An 18,241-nucleotide genomic window follows, 5' to 3' on the forward strand; every position below is an offset into this window, starting at 1 on the left:
ATTTAAAAAGTTCTAACAAATGGAATAAAAATTAATTTGAAAAAGTAGTGTTTCTTTTTCTGAATCCTCCTCTTCGACCTCTTCTTCACGCCCGCACCTGATCGTGGATTGAGGGGTCATCCGTGGAAGCTGTACCCTCGCGGGTTCCGGTTGAATCGGCGGAAGGCGGCTTTTTCAGTGCGCATCGCCGGTCCTTGGAACCGGCTTCCGCAGGGTGTGGTCGAGAAGCCGACGGTCGCCCAGTTCAAGCGGGCTCTGGATGACTTCTTGGCCGTGAACCAGTGACTACACCGCGTTTGTTGCACATTTCTTGTGTCTTGTTACATGGCCCTTAGCCTAGTGCTTTTTTATTGCCAAATAAATTGAATTGAATTGAATTGAATTGAATGAAAAAATTCTCATTTAATAAAAAAATGTTTTAAAAATTAAGCAAATTAAAAAATTCTCATTTAATATATATATTTTTTCAATTAGACAAACTGAATGAGTTTTCCCCTTATTTTTATTAAAATAATGTCACTAAAAAAATAGCAAACTAAATGGGAAAATTAGAAGAAATCGGTCGAGCTGTCCGACGATGACATCATCTTGTCGGGCGACGTGGGCGTGGCTTCTGCCGGTTCTACGACACAATGTCGTCCCGGTAACGTAGCCGTCCTGGTATTTGAACGTTTTGCGAGGGCCTACCTGATGGCGGAGCCAAGACTCCGCCTTCCCTTGGGGCCCGAGAGGGTCGACCTAGGAGGCCGGGGGTCAACGTCGGGTCGAGGTCCATGCTCTCATCCGTCGCGTCCAAAACGGCTTCTGCGGAGGGACAGCACGTCGTCAGGGCGCCATTCCGTGGCAGGATCGCCGCGCCCGCCACGCCGTACCTTTGCTTTGGTCGAATCTGGACACGGCGGAGGGCGACACCTCCCCTAAGCTCAGCTCGTCCTGCCATGGCTATGAAACGGAGAGTCAAAGGTCAAGGTCAAGATCAAGGTCAAGGTCAAGATCAAGGTCAAGGTCGGCGCCGGCGTCAGTACCGCCATTCTGTTTTCCGCGGGCGCCGTCCCGGCCACCGGGGCGCCGACCACTTCTCCTTCACTGGGAGGATCGGGATTCTAGAAAATGAAACAGGAAGTGGTCACAGGGCAAACAGGAAGTGAAAGCTTTGAGGAGGGCTGGCAAATTCAAAAAATGAAAAATGATGTTAAAATAACATATTCATTCATTTTCTGAAACGCTTATCCTCACAAGCCTATCCCAGCTAACTAGTGTTCAGCCAATTGCAAGCCACAAGGAGACAAACAACCAATTAAACGCATAGCTAGGGAATATTTAGCATCCAATTAGCCTAGCATGCCTGTTTTGGGACTGTGGGAGGAAAGCCGAGTACCCGGAGAAAACCCACGCAAGCTCGGGGGGGGGGGGGGGGGGGTTGGGGGAACATGCAAAGTCCACACAGCGAGGACCCAGCTGGGAATCGAACCCACGGCCCCAGAACTACGAGGCAGACACGTTCATATGTACATTTTCCGTCTATTTTGAAGTTTTCTAGAGTTGGAGTTTTAGTGCTCACCTCTTGAAAAGAACTTGCCGAACTTCCCAGCTCTGAAGAAACAAAAAAGAGGAAGGTGAGCCAAACGAGAAGGTCTCGGATCCACGTGGCTCGCTGGGCGTACCCGTGGCGGTGGCGTCGGCGTGGTTGAAGCTGATCAGCAGTTCTCCTTCCGACACCATTCGGAGTCCCGTATCGCTTCCCGTCACGGTGCCGCTGTCGCCGCCGCTGGTGCTGGCGGTGGTGCTGGCGCTGTCCTCGGAAGAGGAGGACGAGGAGGAGGAGGCGGGGTCCGGATCGGCCATGGGTGGCGACTTTGGCGGTGGCGGCGGCGAGGGAAGCACTTCTTCTGGAACGTCCGCCGCTCCTCCGCTCTCCTCCCGGCCGTCCAATTGAAGGAGGGACGGCGAGGACGTCTCGTCCGGGACCTCGTTTGGGACCCCGTCCGGGTTCTGCTCGGGGCTGGGAAGGGGCGTGGCTACCGCTTCTGACGACATAAACCAAGAAGTAGAAGTAGTAGGGGATTTTGTTATACCTCCACTAGAGGGAGCTGTGCTGAAAAATAATTTCGTACAATAGCTGACCGATATTGACTGACAGATTTTGAGAAAATTGAAGTCTTTTAGTGGAACCTTATAGTGCAGAAAATACAGTTGCTTCCAAAGCGAGACACTGCCCTCTATTGGTCGGCGAAATAATGATTGCTAATCACGCTAATAGCAAAAATAGCTCTGGTTGTCCAACCTGGTTGTGGTGCGACGGGCAAATCGTCCACTGGCGATTGGCTCGGTTCCGACGGAGGAGGCGTGGGGAGCGGCGAGGGGTCTCTCGTGGACGGGACGGGACTCGGAAGAGGAGTGGGGAGGGGCGTGGTGACGGTGGGCATGGCGGGAACTTCTTCGGGAAGCTCCTCCGGGGAAGGACCGGCAACCCCGGGACTCGGAGCCGGTTGGGGAATCGGCGTGGGTACGGAAAATTCCTCAGCTTCCAGAACCTCGTCCATCATCTCGGCCAAAACCTGATGAACCAGGTTCTGCACCAGAGTCGGGTCCACGCGGTCTCCGGCGCCCAGGAGCGAGCGCGGAACGTCTCCGCCCCCAGCCGCTTCCCCTGCGGTGCAAAAATACGAGCGTTGGCACACAAAAAAAGGCGGCTTTCCTGGGGGTTTTTGCTCACCCGCGTCTGAGGAGCGACTGCTTTCTGATGGCGCTTTGGGTTCGGGGACGGGAGGCCGGTACTGCTCCCGGATCAACCTCGTCATCAGCTGCTGTTCCACCCTGAATGGCGGCGAGATGCGGGTGTCAAAAAAAGGCCCACTCTTACGTGGGGGTGCTTGACTTCACCGAGACGCAACACCTTTAGTAAACGCCGCAAAAAAACGGAAGCTGTTGGGGGACTTTGACGTTTGACAACGTAAGGTCGGTGTGAGGAATTACACAGTGAAATACTTTTTTTGGGGTGTTTGTTTGAAAGAATGTGGGTAAGAATGACTTTATATTGTAAAAGACAGAGTTAGAAATTTTTGGCCGGTGGTCTAGAAATTTTTGTAATGGAAAAAGGGTGACGGAGCTCAAAAACAGTTGGGATATTTGCTTTAGAGGAGCAGTATCATAGACTGGTGGCCAAAATGGTACTGCACGGAATCAAAATTAATGCTTTTGTAAATGCAGTTTAGGTTCACTTTTTAAAAATAATGTAATTCTTTAGTTTATTTTTTAGGTTTTTTTTTGCTTTTTTTTTGCAGATTTTCATAAATTTTAACATTATTTTTTTTAATTTCCGGGTCAGTTTATGTAGGTTTTTGGTCACTTCCTATTTATTTGGGGGCATTTTTGGACCAATACATTTTTTGTTGTTTATTTCAGTTTTAAATTCTTTTTTTTTTTTTTCAATTTCTGTAGATTTTTTGCCATTTCTTTCAGTTTTTCATCAATTTTCACTTTTTTTTGCAATTTCTGGGTCACTTTCTATAAATTTGAGGTCAATTCCTCTTAACATGGGGGGGATTTTTTGGCCAATTTCTAGTTTTTTTGCATGTTTTTTGCTGTTTTTCACCAGTTTTCCATTTTTTTTTGCAATTTCGGGGTCACTTTCTAAATTAATAAATACATTTTTGGTGACTTGCTATTCATTGGAGGGCAGTTTTGTGTCATTAATTTTGACATTTTAACAGTTTCCAAGTTCTCACCATTGCACCATTCGGTTGAGCAGGTCGTCGTCCAAGTTGGGCACGCAACTCTGGGGGAGGGACGGCGGCAGACCGCGCTTCCCGGGGGGGAAGTCCGGACCTTGGTAGTCCGCGGGAGGGGGAGACGGACCGCCGTCCAGACGGACGCCTTCCTCGCCCTCGGCGGACGCCAGCGAATCCTGTCCCTGCAAAAAGACATCCATGTCGGTTTTGGTTCCGCGTTTTGGTTTTTTGGACGTCGTGGGTCGTACCACATCGGCGACGGACAGAAAGTGGCTTCCGGGGAATACGTTCGCTTCTTCCGGATCTTTTTCCGTGTCGGACTCCATCGCCTGGACCGTGATGGCGGGTGGGGGCGGAGCTTCATCGTCTTCCCCCGCCCCGGCTTCCTTTTCGCTTGTGGACGAGTGGCGTTTAAGCTAGCAAGCAGAGAACATTTTCTTCATTTCCATTTTTTGTTTGAACAATATGGATGACATCCGTCTACTGACGATCAAATTTTAGAGATCTAATAAAATAGTGACCCTGCCAAGAAAATGACCGCACTAATGCCATTTTACGTGTACAAAATGAATTTGGGAACATGGAACGTTAGCGCTACGCTAGCTGAATGACAGTTAATAGCGTGATTATGAATAGGATGCTAGCAGAAATCTTTCTGCAGAATTTTTTTAGTGGGCGGGGCCAAATCAGTGAACAAAGTAAGCCTAATTAGCATCCCTTTTCATTAATAAGCTAATTTTTTAATTGGTTATATCAAGGGTGTCAGAGTCGGGTTGGTTCGCGGGCCGCGTTAACGTCAACTCCATTTCTCGTGTACCATTTTAGATATAATATTTAGATTTTTTTTGTATAAATGGATTAAAAGATATTCCGTTTTTTATAGATCTAAAACAATGTTTATTTTAGCTTTTTTATATATTTTTTTAGATTTTACAAATTGATTTTTGAACTAAAAACACAGAAAAAATGGATTAAAAAATGACAATGATTGATTTAAAAGGGGGAAAATCAGGAAATGTAATATACATCTATACTCTTCATTTGAATTTGATCCTAAAACAGAAAGTCGGCACTCATCATTTACTTACTCGGGCCGCACAAAATGATGCGGCGGGCCAGATTTGGCCCCCGGGCCGCCACTTGGACACCTGTGGTTTATAGCGTGATTATGAATAGGATGCTAGCAGAAATCTTCTTTTTGGAGGTTTTTTTTCAGTGGGTGGGGCCAAATCAGGGAACAAAGTAAGCCTAATTAGCATCCCTTTTCATTACTAAGCTATTTTTTTAATTGGTTTTATGGTCGCTATCATTTTTAAGTGACTTGTTTTTGGATTTTACACTCACGTCGAGCCCAACGTCCAACTCTTCCTCTTCTTCTGCTTGTACGGGAACCGGACTCGACCGGGAAGAGGTCTCCGGGGCGGGAGGGTCTGGGTCTGGCTCTGGTTCTGGTGTAAGAGGGTCCAGCCCACGAGGAGATGGCGCCCGAAGGTCCTTTGTGCTAGCATCGGGTGCGCTAGGCTCTTGGGCCGTACGCTCCTCGGGTGGCGGGACGACGGGACGTTGGGTCGTCGTTTGAAGACACCTGGGGGAGGGGCCTATCCTCGGGTGCGCTGTGGGCGGGACGGCACGGTGGTTAGGCAGAAATTCACATCGGGGATGCGAGACTGACCTAGTGGGATGGCGACGGCGGGAGGAGGAGGAGGAGCCACGCCGGAGGTCGGGTGGGGGGGCCGGCGCGGGGCGGGCGCTGAGCGGGAGGACGGCGGGGGAGGGGCTTTCCACTTTGGCCCTGAGAAGAGGTCATCAAGAAATTTCCATTCCGTTCAAAAGCGCCGCGGCGTGGGTGTCTGACCTCTCGCGTCATTTGCCATCAGGGGGCGGGGCTTCCTTTCAAAGGGCGTGGATCTCAGGGGGAGGCTCCTTTTCACGTCCCGCGGCGCTCTCCCGTAAAGACGCGTCAGGTACGCCTCGCCGTCCGCCGGGAGCGGGGCGGCGAGGGCGGCCGGCGGCGCCTGGGATGTCGGAGGATCCAAAGTGGGCGTGGCTAGATCGGCCCGACGGGGAAGGAAGGAAGGAAGAAGTACCAGTCTGGCGGCGGGTCGGCCACGGAGTCCCCGGCCCGTGGCCTTGAGTGAGCTGGTCGGCCGGCTGGCGTAGGCGGAGCTTCTGCTGGACGGCGCCGGGACGGGTCGGCGATGGGAAGACTCCGCCTCCACTCTGGCCTGCGGATGGCGTCGTCGGTGAGAAGAAAGTTGAAAGGAGTGTCGGCGACAGACGTCCGATCCGCCTCGCCGACGATCGCGAGGTGGGAGGGGCTCGCGCCGGGCGCCGACCGCCGACCTGCACGTCGCGGCCCATCAGGTGAATCCAGGCGTCCACGGTCTTCTTGATGCGAGCCTGCTCGCTGGATTGGCTGACAAAATCACACCCCAAAAAAACCTCTCAATAGCTTATTCCTTTTTTGGGTAAATTTACATTTAAATTGACAAAAGCTCATAGCAGCATTCTCTACCAAAAATTACACAAAAGACAACTCTCAATAGCTTAATCCTTTTTTTTTCTACAATTAAGACAAATGCTACTAGCTGTCTTCGCTAACAAAAATCAATCACCCCCCAAAAAGCCCTCCCAATAGCTGATTCCTTTTTGCGGTTACATTTCCATATCTTCCTATTTAAAAAAAAAAGATGGTAACTCCAAACAATGAAAACAATGTCCCCCTCCAAGCTATGCTAAGCTAAGCTAAGCTACCTGTTAGCAGCCAGCGCCTCCAGTTGGCAACGCAAGACCTCTCCAGCCCGGGCCCTCTCCAAGGTGGCCATGTTCTCTTCCAGAACTTTCTTCTGCCTCTGAATGTGACGCAGACGTCGACGGGCCTCGTCCAAGGCGGACGTCTGCGTGCGGGCAAACGTTTGCATATACAGTGGCACCTCGAGATACGAGCTTAATTCGTACAGGGACTGAGCTCGTATGTCGATTTACTCGTCACTCGAGCGAACGTTTCCCATTGAAATGAACTAAAAACAAATGAATTTGTTCCAACCCTCTGAAAAAACACCAAAAACAGGATATTGCATTGGAAAAAATGATTTATTTCTTCTAATTCGCCATCTATTAACAAAGTAACACATAACTAGTGGTTTAATAGTAATTAAATGTGTTTAATAGAAGTAAAATTGGACGTCAAAGTGGCGGCCCGGGGGCCAAATCTGGCCCACCGCCTCATTTTGTGCGGCCCGAGTAAGTCAATGATGAGTGCCGACTTTCTGGTTTAGGATCAAGATTATAGATGTATATTATATTTCCTGATTTTCCCCTTTTTAAATCAATAATTGCAATTTTTATCAATTTTTTTCTTTTGGTGTTTTTAGGTCAAAGGCAGTTTGTAAAATCTAAAAAGAAATATATAAAAAATATTTTTGGTTTTCCACTTTAATATTGAATATATATTTTTTTTTTAAATGAAATGAAAAACAAATGATTATTAGATGTTTTCCCTTACTAAGAAAAAAGTTCAAATAAACAATATTTAGGGCTTTTGATCCAGTTCTTATAATCCAATTTTTAAAAAAAAATCTAAATATTATATCTAAAATGGCCCGGCATTTTTTTTCTTTAAGTGTTTTTAGGTCAAAAAGCATTTTGTAAAATCTAAAAATAAATATATAAAAAATATTTTTGGTTTTTCACTTTAATATTGAATATAATTTTAAAAAAAATTGAGATAAAAAACAAATGATTATTAGATGTTTTCCCTTACTAAGAAAAAAAAGTTCAAATAAACAGTTTTATATCTATAAAAAACGGAATATTAAGGGCTTTTGATCCAGTTCTTATAATCCAATTGTTAAAAAAAAAATCTAAATATTCTATCTAAAATGGTCCGGCCCACATGAAATCGAATTGAACAGACATAGGTGGCAAAGTTGCATCGACGGGGGTTGGGCCAGCGTGGGTTTAGGGTGGGGGCAGCTTTTTCGTTCCAAACCATCCAGCCCCGACCGAGCTGACAAACTTGAACCAGCGGGGGTTGGGCTGCGAGACGCACCTGACGCCAATCCACTGATTGGACTCGTAGGACACTAGTATTGCGGAAAGGCTTCCTCTTTATGAAAACCTACATTTTGTGGAATCGTTTGAAATGAAAGCCTAGTCTTATGGGATGCTAGGCCTTTATATCAAATCAAAAGCCTTTATTGTCATCATACACAGCTTCGTTTATAACCAAATGGGTGAAATATCATTCATCGGGGCACTCTTAAATGGGCGAAAATCGTCAAAAGTTTGCACTTTGATGGCCCATGTTTCAAATAGGTCCAAAAAAAGTCTTGAATTGGCTCTTGACAGTTTAGCTTTGCAAAGGTGACAAAGGCACATACAAAATTGAATGAACAGGGAGGGGTTGGGTCGCTTTGGGTGGGAGGGGAGAGAGCAGCTTTCTGTTCAAGTCATCCAGCAGCGACCGACCGAGCTGACAAACTTTGAACCAGCGGGGGTTGGGCCCAAACAAGCACCTGACGCCAATCCACTGATTGCACTCGCAGGACACTAGTATTGCGGAAAGCTTGCTCTTTATGAAAACCTACATTTTGTGGAATCTTTTGAATATATAAGCCTAGTCTTATGGGATGTTATGCCTTTATATCAAATCAAAAGCCTTTATTGTCATCATACACAGCTGCGTATATAACCAAATGGGTGAAATATCATTCATCAGGGCGCTCTTAAATGGGTGAAAATGGTCAAAAGTTGGCACTTTGATGGCCCATGTTTCAAATAGGTCCGAAAAAAAGGCTTGAATGGGCTCTTGACAGTTTAGATTTGCAAAGGTGACAAAGGCACATACATTGGTGAAAAAGTTCAATGGACGGGGGTTGGGCCGCTGTGGGAGGGAGGGAGGGAGGGAGGGGAGAGAGCAGCTTTCCGTTCAAGTCATCCAGCACGGAACGAGCTGGCAAAGTTGAACCAGCGGGGGTTGTGCTGTGAGAAGCACCTGACGCCAATCCACTGATTGCACTCGCAGGACACTAGTATTGTGGAAAGCTTGCTCTTTATGAAAAGCTACATTTTGTGGAATCGTTTGAATATAAAAGCCTAGTCTTATGGGATGTTACGCCTTTATATCAAATCAAAAGCCTTTATTGTCATCATACACAGCTGTGTATATAACCAAATGGGTAAAATATCATTCAACTGGGCACTCTTAAATGGGTGAAAATGGTCAAAAGTTTGCACTTTTGATGGCCCACGTTTGAAATAGGTCCAAAAAAAAAGTCTTGAATTAGCTCTTGACAGTTTCTACCAGGCAGGGGTGGCTTTGCAAAGGTGATAAAGGCACATACATAGCTAATAAAAAAAAGTTGAATGGACGGGGGTTGGTTGGGCCGCTGTGGGAGGGAGGGGAGGTGGTCGAGCAGCTTTTGCTTTTGCTCAAGCCTTCCAGCCCCGACCGACCGACCGACCGAGCGAGCTGACAAACTTTGAAGCAGCGGGGGTTGGGCAACGACAAGCACCTGATGCCAATCCACTGATTGCACTCGCAGGACACTAGTATTGTGGAAAGTTTCCTCTTTAGAAGTTGAAACCAAAGCACTCACTTTTGCTCCTTTTTTTAGTTTGCCCTGTTAAATAAATGACTACCGTATTTTCACGACTATAAGGCGCACTTAAAAGTCTTCAATTTTCTCCAAAATACACAGGGCGCCTTATAATCCACTCCGCTTTATATATGGACCAATACTAAAATTGTTATCACGATAAAATCAAATAAATCAGTCGATAGGGTACACCAAGGGTGTCAGACTCGGGTTGGTTCGCGGGCCGCTTTAACGTCAACTTGATTTCACGTGGGCCGGACCATTTTAGATATATTTAGATTTTTTTTATATAAATGGATTAAAAGAACTGGATTTAAAGCTCTGAATATTCCGTTTTTTATAGATCTAAAACAATGTTTATTTTAGCTTTTTTTAGATATATTTTTAGATTTTACAAAATTATTTTTGAACTAAAAACAGAAAAAATGGATTAAAAAATTGCTGGATTAAAAGCCCTGAATATTCCGTTTTTAATAGATCTAAAACAATGTTTATTTTAGCTTTTTTTAGATATGTTTTTAGATTTTACAAAATGATTTTTGAACTAAAAACACGGAAAAAATGGATTCAAAAATGACAATGATTGATTTAAAAGGGGGAAAATCTGGAAATTTAATATACATCTATATCTATCATTTGAATTTGATCCTAAAACAGAAAGTCACCACTCAAGGTTTACTTTCCCGGGCCACACAAAATGATGCGGCGGGCCAGATTTGGCCCCCGGGCCGCCACTTTGACACCTGTGCGCGATAGCCTAGGATGCATGTTTTTGGGGATGTGGGAGGAAACCCGAAGTACCTGGAGAAAACCCACGCGGGCCCGGGGAGAACATGCAAACTCCACACAGGAGGACTGACCTGGATTTGAACCCAGGACCCCAGAGCTGTGAGGCTGACGTGCTAACCACTCAAGCCGCCGGGCCCATTTAAGACAAGTTTAAACATATTTATATTTTGGGGTTAAAAAAAAGGCCTGCTTATTTTTTTTAGCAACCATAAAAAATAACGAATTAAATGAACGTAAAAATGAAAGTAATGGCATTATTTGTCCTCACCTTGGCGGTCGCCACTAAAGTGTGGTTGGCCTGGGTTGCCACGGAAACAACGCTGGGACGAAGCTCCTCCCTGCGGGAACAAATCAACATGGTTGGACATGCATATTAAAATGAATATAGAAAAAAACTATTTCTGTATAAATTGCATGTTGATGCTTCGGTGCCTCCACCATGAGTCACTTCCTGTAGAGTTTACATCACTTCCTGTACAGGCTGGGTCAGTTCAAGGTCACATTTTGTTTTTCTCCAAAATTCACTTCCTGTAGATTTTGGGCAAATTCATCAAAAAATATTTTTTTTAAATGTTTTTAGATGAATTTGCACAAAATCTACAATCTATTTTTTTAAAAATGTTTTTAGAGCGTGGAGCTGAAAATGAAAAGGAGTGAATGGACAAATAGATTTTTTTGTCAAATATTTAACCTCATTTTTGCTCAAAATGGCCCTTAAAATTGGTGATTTTTTTTTCTCCTCGCGTACGAATTAAGCGAATCGGACCGTTTACGATGGGATCATGATGGGATGCGAGCGCGCCTGCTGCAGAAGGCTCTGTTGCTAGGCGACACATCTGCCGCGGCAACAGCGCCGAACGGAAAATAAATAAATAAAGCGAAAGCATGTTGAAACCGCTTGACATAATTTATTGACTTTGGGACATTTTGGACACGACGACGACACAACTCCACAATGGCACGTCAACATGTAGAAAAGCCGTAAAAATGTCAATATTAAAAAAAACTAAAACAAAGGTCAAGCCTGCCGTTGACGACCAGAGACGTCCAATTGGTTTTAAACTGGGAAGACTGGCTTCGAAGGCTTCCGTCTTAGTTCAGGCAATGAGTTCATGAATGTTTTTTTATTCAATACAAAAAACAAAAACAAAAAATAGAACATTTTTGTCCAGTTTTTTGCCATGGAAAAATACAAATATCCCAATGGATTGGACGTGTACCGCCGACAATGGCAGACGATGAGTTCATCAGATTAGTTTCCATTTGAATAAAAAGTTGCAACATCAGTTAGACTTTTCCAAAGGGGTCCGATCCGATCTATTGCTTTTTCAGAAGGAGGGCCGGCAGCCGTCGACGTCTATCCCCGCGGCAACCGGCGGCGGTGGACGGCCCGCTTTCGGGCGTCAAGGGTCCCTCTCTTTCTTGACTTTGACGTCCCCCGCCAAGATGGTGGCGATCTCCCCTTGCATGAAGGCCCAGGGCATGTCGGAGCCCACCAGGGGGCACTTGTCCCCGCTAGGGCAGTAGACCTCTGCGGCGCCGCCCTGCGCCTCGATGCTGTCCCGCGAGCACGGGAAGCAAAACTTGTGCTGGGCGGCGGACGGGCACTGGACAAAGTGCGTGTCCTCCAGCCGCTCGCGACACAGCGTGCAACGCAGCGCCTCCCCGCCGCCGCCACCGCCGCCGCCCGCCGCCGGGGACGGCGAGGGCGACGGGGGTCCGTCCGCCTTGCCGGGGGACGCGGCGGGGGAGCCGGGCGGGGCCGGACCCTCCGGGTCGTCGGTCCGCCGCCGTTCCGGGGACGGCTTCCTCTTCCTGGCCCCGGGGGAGGGCGGCGGCGGGCGGGCGCCGTCCACGTGGGGTTCCGGGAGCGAGTCCCCGCTCGGCCGCTCCTTGAAGAGCCGTAATGGTTCGGGCAGCAAGTCCCCCAGCGGCCTCCAGTCGCCCGAGCCGTGCTTCTTCTCGTACTCCAAGTGCTTGAAGCCGCCCGACGACGGCCCCCGGCCGGGGTCCTTGGCGCAGTCCCGCCGCATGCGCTCGGCCGCCCCCGAGGCGCCGCAGAAGACGTTCCCGGAGCCGGCCGGGTACTCGATGAAGACCTTGAGCCGGTGGTCGCCGCCGTTCGCCCCGGACGCCACGTCGAAGGCGAAGACGCGCCCCACCAGGCCGTGGTCCTTCTTGAAGCGGACCCGGAAGGGGGCGCAGCCGGACAGGGCCAGCAGGGTGCTCCGGACCGCCTCGGGTTTTCCCGGCCAGTCCTCCCGCCGGTTGCGGAGGCTTTCGCTCAGCTCGCTCAGCGTCTCGGCGTTCCCGCGTTCGTCCCTGGACTCCCGCTCCGACTCGCCGCCGCTGGCCGCCGGCTGGGGCGGCAGGTCGGGGGGACCGCCGTGACCCCCGCCCCCGGAGTCGGGGCTCTGGCGGTTGAGCTCGGGCGGCCCCTCGTCCGCCTTGGCGCCGTCGGGCGGCCCGCCCCGGTAGTCCGAGCGAACCCTGGCGTCGCCGAAAGGGGGCGGACGGCGGGCCTCCCTGCCGGGTTTCCCGTCCCGCGGCCCGTGAGCCCGCCGGAGACGGCGGGCCGTCTCGATGGCGAAGTCGACGCGGTCGGCGCCCTCGTAGTTGACGCAGCCGCGGCACACGGGCTCGCCGAAGTCCCAGATCATGGCCCACGACATGCGGGGGAGGTCGCAGAGGTAACAGGACCGCCTCCGCGCCGGCTGCGGCTGCGGCGGCGGCGGCGTCGCCTGCGGATGGCCAGACATGGGCGCTCGGGGGAGAAAAAAAAAACGCCGAAGCGCAGAGTGCGGGAAAACACTCTCTTTCTTTTCTCTTTCGGCGGGCTGCTGCATTGAGGGAGAGGGGGGGGCGGGGCCTCATCGCAAACAAGCGCGCAACCCTCCCCCCGCGCGGGCCAGATCCCGCCCCCCCTTCCCCTCGGTCGTAAGTGACATCACCCCAGACGCGCCAAGACAAAGCCTTTCGGCGGAGGGAAAATGCGGGCGTCGCCATGGAAACCCGCGTGCAAATGAGAAGCATCGGAATCCGGGGGACGTGGCTCACCTGGGGGGGTCCGGGCGTGTCGCCGTGGCAACCGGATCGCTCCCGCCGTCCGTCCTTGCCGACCGCTCCGAGACGCTCGGCGAATCGGCTGCCAATGACATTGAACAAAGAAATATATGCCATAAAGCAAAATGCATACGTGGAAAGATGAATCAATAAGACTAAATATGGAAAAATGGCACACTAAAAAAATAAATTAAAAAAAAAAGGGAAAATCAAAATTTGAATTCATAAAATGAATAATTTAAGAAAAAAAAGGAAATTTCTTGGTAGTATAAACTAATTCAATAATATTCTCCAACGTTTACTTTAAAAAATAATAATAATTAAGAATAATTCCCCAAAAAACAGTGTCTTTGGCAGAACTACATTTAAATTGAATACATTTTAAATGTTTTTTTTTAATTCCTCATTATCCTTTTCAGATATTTAATTTTAAAAAACTGAATTTGCTGATAACGATGGACATCCGCTTGGACTGGGCAGGTTGGCAGTGAAAATATGTAAATAAGAAACATTTTGAGTGTATTTGCTTGTGTAAAAATTATTATTATATTTTTTTAAACTTTCCATCCCGACTAATCCATTGATTGCTGCCAGCCTTTCCCGCTCCAAACAGATCGGACGCCTATCGCGGTCAACGGCCGCCCACGCGTCGAGGTAAAAACAAAACGAGGCCGCCGCCATTGTTCTGCCGAGAGGATAAAAATAGCAGCAGCCTTGTTGCCGTGACAACCCGTATCCCTCCCTCCCGAGACGGAGAAAGGATGCTGTTTCTATGGCAACAAAAGCTCAAATCCCTCGGTCGACACATTTGCGTACCTGCGGGGTCTTCCGGTCGAGCCGTGGGCGGGACATGGGGCGGGGCCTGGGGCGGGGCCAGGGTGTCCGCAATTGAAGGGTGAAAACTCTCAAGGACGACCGCCCGATGAGCCCCCGTAAACAGCGTGGGGTCCCGCGAAATCCCACGCTGAGGCTCTGACGGCCGACATTTCTCCTCCCGCCATTGGGGGGCGCTGTGAGCACTGATGGGCAAAAAAACAAAAAACATCAATTACAGATGAAAAGGAAGAACAAAAAGATAGGCAGTCGTGCGCACTCACCGCTGCCGGAGAGCCGCCAACACGGCCCCCCGAGAGCCCGCCTCAAAACGGCACGTCTGGAGGTCGTGACCTGCGGGTCGGGAGGTCAAGAAAAATATTAATAACAAATTATGTTCACTGCTCCATGCCTGAATTTATATTGAACAATATGAAAATAACATTTGAAATGGCAAAAAAGGAGAATTCATTAAAAACAAAAGAAAGAGAATAAAATTATGGAAACGTATTTAAAATGCGTATATATAAAAATGAGTCCAATTAAAAACATAGAAATACAGGTAACTATTTTTTAGGTCAATTAGGTAAAGCTTGGTGATATATTGCAATGGATATTTACATTTTATTATTCTTATGGTGACGATTATTTGGATGAAAAGTAAACTGTACAAGAAATATTTATATTATATTCTGCGCCACACAAAAGTTATCACAGAGAATACTATTTTTTTTTTTTATTCTTAATTTGTTCTTCCTGGGGGCAAGATCCGTGTGACGTCACACTCACCGGCTTCTGAGCGAAACGACGACCGTCGAGGAACTCCTCTATTCGGCTTGTGTCCGGCCGACTTTGGGGGTCTGGAGTTGCACCCCTGGGACTCTCCAGCCACTCTTTGAATCGACAAACGGACCGAACCAGCTTCGGGACCAATTTTGGCTGCCAGTGGACGCCGGTTTATATCCGAACGTGACCACAAAACGCTCATCTGAAAGCTCGAATTACGACTCGGCTAGCTTCGGCTAATCAAATTTCCCGCTTCAAGTGACTCGAGCAATTTCGTTGGCAGTGGACTGTCAGCGCTGGAAAAACTATTTTAGTTCCATAAAATAGCGCTTGTAATGTTGAAAAGTTCGTCTGAGTAACAAAAAAAAGATTAAGGAGAGAGTAGTATCCGTGAAAGCGTCAAAAGTGGACAAGTTTGCCTCTTGTTAAAAACAGTTTACTTCCTGTTTCCGGGTCAGAGGAGATCCTCGCCAATGTGAAGATGTCTCACTCTGTCCAACATCGTTTATTTGAAATGTATTTCCAAATGTAACACAAACAAGCATTATCATCACATTTTTTTGTAGTTTTATTTATTTAATTTATTTTAATGCCAAGTTTAAAATTTTGTAGAGAAAAAGTGTGAAAAATAGACAAGCTGGCTTGACAGCTCCGTACATTTTGCAGGTCAAAGATCCACGCGAATGTTTTGATGTCACTCTACTAAACATCGAATACTAAAATAATTAATAATAATAAAACGTTACATAGACTACAATTAGAATTCATTGTTAAATTTTGTATCCAATTTGACTATTCACAGAAAATATTGAAAAAGTTTTATTAGTCACATTGACCCATCGGAACCTTTCACATCCTCGTAAAATCCGGAAGCTCTTTTTTTTGTGGCGCACGCATTGCCTTTTGAGCAGCAATTGACGGCTCTAACCTCGTTTTTTTGCGCATTTCGGGAATCTAATAGTTTACACCTTTCTAGTTGCTTTTTAGTTCTATTTTAAAGTTATTACAGACGCTTACCGTACACGACTCCAATTGCGTCCTGTCCGCTCGTCCTTCACTCCTATTGAAGGTTTTCACGTCAAACCAGGTGAGGGGGGAAAAGGGATACAACTCGTTATTTCTTAATTACAACAATTGTACAAAATAAAAATAAAATATTGTCGCGTAGACTAGCATCTACAGACAAATAAAATGTGATTACCTTGACTAGCTTGTAGGCTAAATGCTGATGTTTCCTCCAACTATCTTTCGACAAAATGGACGATTCATGCCGCTGTAAATTGAAACAAAACATGTTTTTTTCCAGCTGTGGTCTCGTTCGTTGATATTCAACATGGCGGTTCAGGTGTCAGAGTCTGACCAGATCAAACAGGTCATGGCAAATCTCACTTTCGTTAATGTGTATCTATCATGTTGGACCTGTTGTTGTGTGACGTCATTTCCTGCCTTCAGTTCAAGGAGTTCCTGGGCACGTACAACAAGCTGACGGAGAACTGCTTCATGGACTGCGTCAAGGACTTCACCAGCCGGGAGGTCCGGCCTGAGGAGGTAGGGAGCCCACCGCTGGGGGACGCCGTCTGTCCTCGGCGACTGGCGTCCATTTTGTGTCATCTCCTCTTCCTCCTCAGTCGAGCTGCTCCGAGTCTTGCCTCCAGAAGTACCTGAAGATGACTCAGCGGATCTCCATGCGCTTCCAGGAGTACCACATCCAGCAGAACGAGGCGTTGGCCGCCAAGGCGGGTCTTCTGGCTCAGCCCAGATGAGGCAGGAAGACCGGAAGCTGCCGCTCTTCCTTTCAATGGCGCGTGTCCAAGTAAAGCTTTTGTGAAATGACGAGCCTGCGCTGTAACCATCCATCAAGTATTTTGACAGCTTTGACGTCATCACGCCGGTCCTCGGCGCTCACGTGATGAAGCCATTTTTTTTTGTTTGTCATTTTAAATTTGAGAATTCATAAAATATACAATTAAGCGATTACCTGTAAAGTGTTTTTTTTTTATTATAGAGCATAACACAATTGTGATCACACTATTACTTTTTTTTAAACATTTCATTAGATTTACCGGTTATTAATCTCATCAAAAATATTATTGTAATAATTATGCAGGTTACAACTCGACTCTATGAATCAATTGATAATTTTAAGACTTGGCTTGTGCTCAAATAATTTTAGTTTTTAACATAAATAACATTCTAAATTAAATTTCTCTTAATGGATTAATATTTGGGAAATGGTTATAAAATTACATCTGTGTCTTGTTTTATTTTTTTTAATTTGTGTCCTGGACAGTAAGATTATTTTTAATTTTTTTTTTTTTTGTTTTTTGTTTTTTAAGATTTAATAATTCAACTCAGATAAATTTAATTCATATTTTTTAAATATAATTTTATTATTCTAATTTCATCTATTTTTTGTTTTTTAAGATTTAATAATTACACTCAGATAAATTTAATTAATTTTTTTTAAATATAATTTTATTATTGTAATTTCATCTATTTTTTGTTTTTTTAAGATTTAATAATTCAACTCAGATAAATGTAATTCATTTTTTAATCTAATTTTAATATTCTAATTTCATCTATTTTTTTAAAGTCTTGACATTTCTTGGCTAATTCTCATAACGTGACTTAATGTTTTTTTAAATATCAAGGCACAATTCCAATGTTATTATTTCTCTCATAAGGTATCGTATATTAAAATTTTTAATCTTTGATTTTCAATTTTTGTGTGCAAAGATCTAAACATTTAACCAATTTATCGCTGATGGTCAAATTTGCACGCCATTTCATATTTTCAAACTTTATTGGAAAGGTATTTTTTTTCCTGGGCAGCTGATGTAAGCGTACAAAGTCCTCTCTTAAAAATATTATAAATCATTCTTTACATTTTCACCCACATCTTATTTACACAATAGTCCACGAGCGCCACACGGAAGCAACCAGGCCGCAAAAGTCAAACGGCGTCCGTCCGGCCGGCTAAAAATTTCCAACCGCCACAAAGTTTTAACTCGTCGGCAGCCACGGACGGCGACAAACGTCCAAAGTTCGTATGACGTCCGATCCTTTTAAAGCGGAAGGGAAAAGAGGGTCTTTTGTCTTTCGTCCCGTTTCGCTTCAAACGGATTGGACGTCTTGCACCGTCAATGGCAGGGGATTCATTTTGACTTCATATGAAGGTTAGCGGATGATCGCCCCTACCAAGATGGCCACCCCAGCTGTGATGGCCATCTTGGTAGGGGCGATAATTGCTTTTTTTGCTTATGCGGTCCATTTATCACGCGTAGATGTCCAATCTGTTTGAAGCGGCAGGCTGGTCGGCAAACTAAGTTCATTTTTTTCGCTCACGTCAAACCGATTGTCCGCCTATCGCCGTCAAAGTATGTGGCAGCCAACGAGTTAATTTTTTTCCATGATTTGTTCTTCCTCTGGCCAAATTGATCTCTCGTCCAATCCGTTTGA

The 18,241-nt window shown here is 46.4% G+C and overlaps 3 protein-coding genes across 3 annotated transcripts; 1 reads left to right on the forward strand and 2 right to left on the reverse strand.

Annotated features, from left to right (window-relative positions):
- Positions 1 to 484: 484 nt before the first annotated feature.
- On the reverse strand, positions 485 to 16,169 carry kiaa0586 (KIAA0586 ortholog). The gene is made up of 23 exons (XM_077620616.1): positions 15,984 to 16,169; positions 15,800 to 15,842; positions 14,786 to 15,133; positions 14,281 to 14,350; positions 14,000 to 14,202; positions 13,178 to 13,265; positions 10,389 to 10,458; positions 6,486 to 6,628; positions 6,075 to 6,147; positions 5,819 to 5,956; positions 5,587 to 5,746; positions 5,404 to 5,523; positions 5,076 to 5,344; positions 3,980 to 4,147; positions 3,729 to 3,913; positions 2,717 to 2,817; positions 2,285 to 2,650; positions 1,665 to 2,027; positions 1,562 to 1,593; positions 1,026 to 1,103; positions 873 to 942; positions 688 to 804; positions 485 to 622 (listed from the first exon to the last, which is right to left on the reverse strand). The coding sequence occupies exons 3-23, from the start codon at positions 14,982 to 14,984 to the stop codon at positions 549 to 551; spliced, it is 3,087 nt and encodes a 1,028-aa protein (XP_077476742.1). The 5' UTR covers positions 14,985 to 15,133; positions 15,800 to 15,842; positions 15,984 to 16,169; the 3' UTR covers positions 485 to 548.
- On the reverse strand, positions 10,839 to 12,879 carry irf2bpl (interferon regulatory factor 2 binding protein-like). The gene has a single exon (XM_077621379.1). It carries the CDS (start codon positions 12,877 to 12,879, stop codon positions 11,524 to 11,526), a length of 1,356 nt encoding a protein of 451 aa, XP_077477505.1. The 3' UTR covers positions 10,839 to 11,523.
- On the forward strand, positions 15,448 to 16,756 carry timm9 (translocase of inner mitochondrial membrane 9 homolog). Its single transcript, XM_077620617.1, has 4 exons — positions 15,448 to 15,869; positions 16,089 to 16,154; positions 16,235 to 16,330; positions 16,411 to 16,756. Exons 2-4 carry the CDS (start codon positions 16,116 to 16,118, stop codon positions 16,543 to 16,545), a joined length of 270 nt encoding a protein of 89 aa, XP_077476743.1. The 5' UTR covers positions 15,448 to 15,869; positions 16,089 to 16,115; the 3' UTR covers positions 16,546 to 16,756.
- The last annotated feature ends 1,485 nt before the right edge of the window (positions 16,757 to 18,241 follow it).

The sequence above is a fragment of the Stigmatopora argus genome, chromosome 15 (genome assembly GCF_051989625.1).
Source record: "Stigmatopora argus isolate UIUO_Sarg chromosome 15, RoL_Sarg_1.0, whole genome shotgun sequence".
NCBI lineage: Eukaryota > Metazoa > Chordata > Actinopteri > Syngnathiformes > Syngnathidae > Stigmatopora > Stigmatopora argus.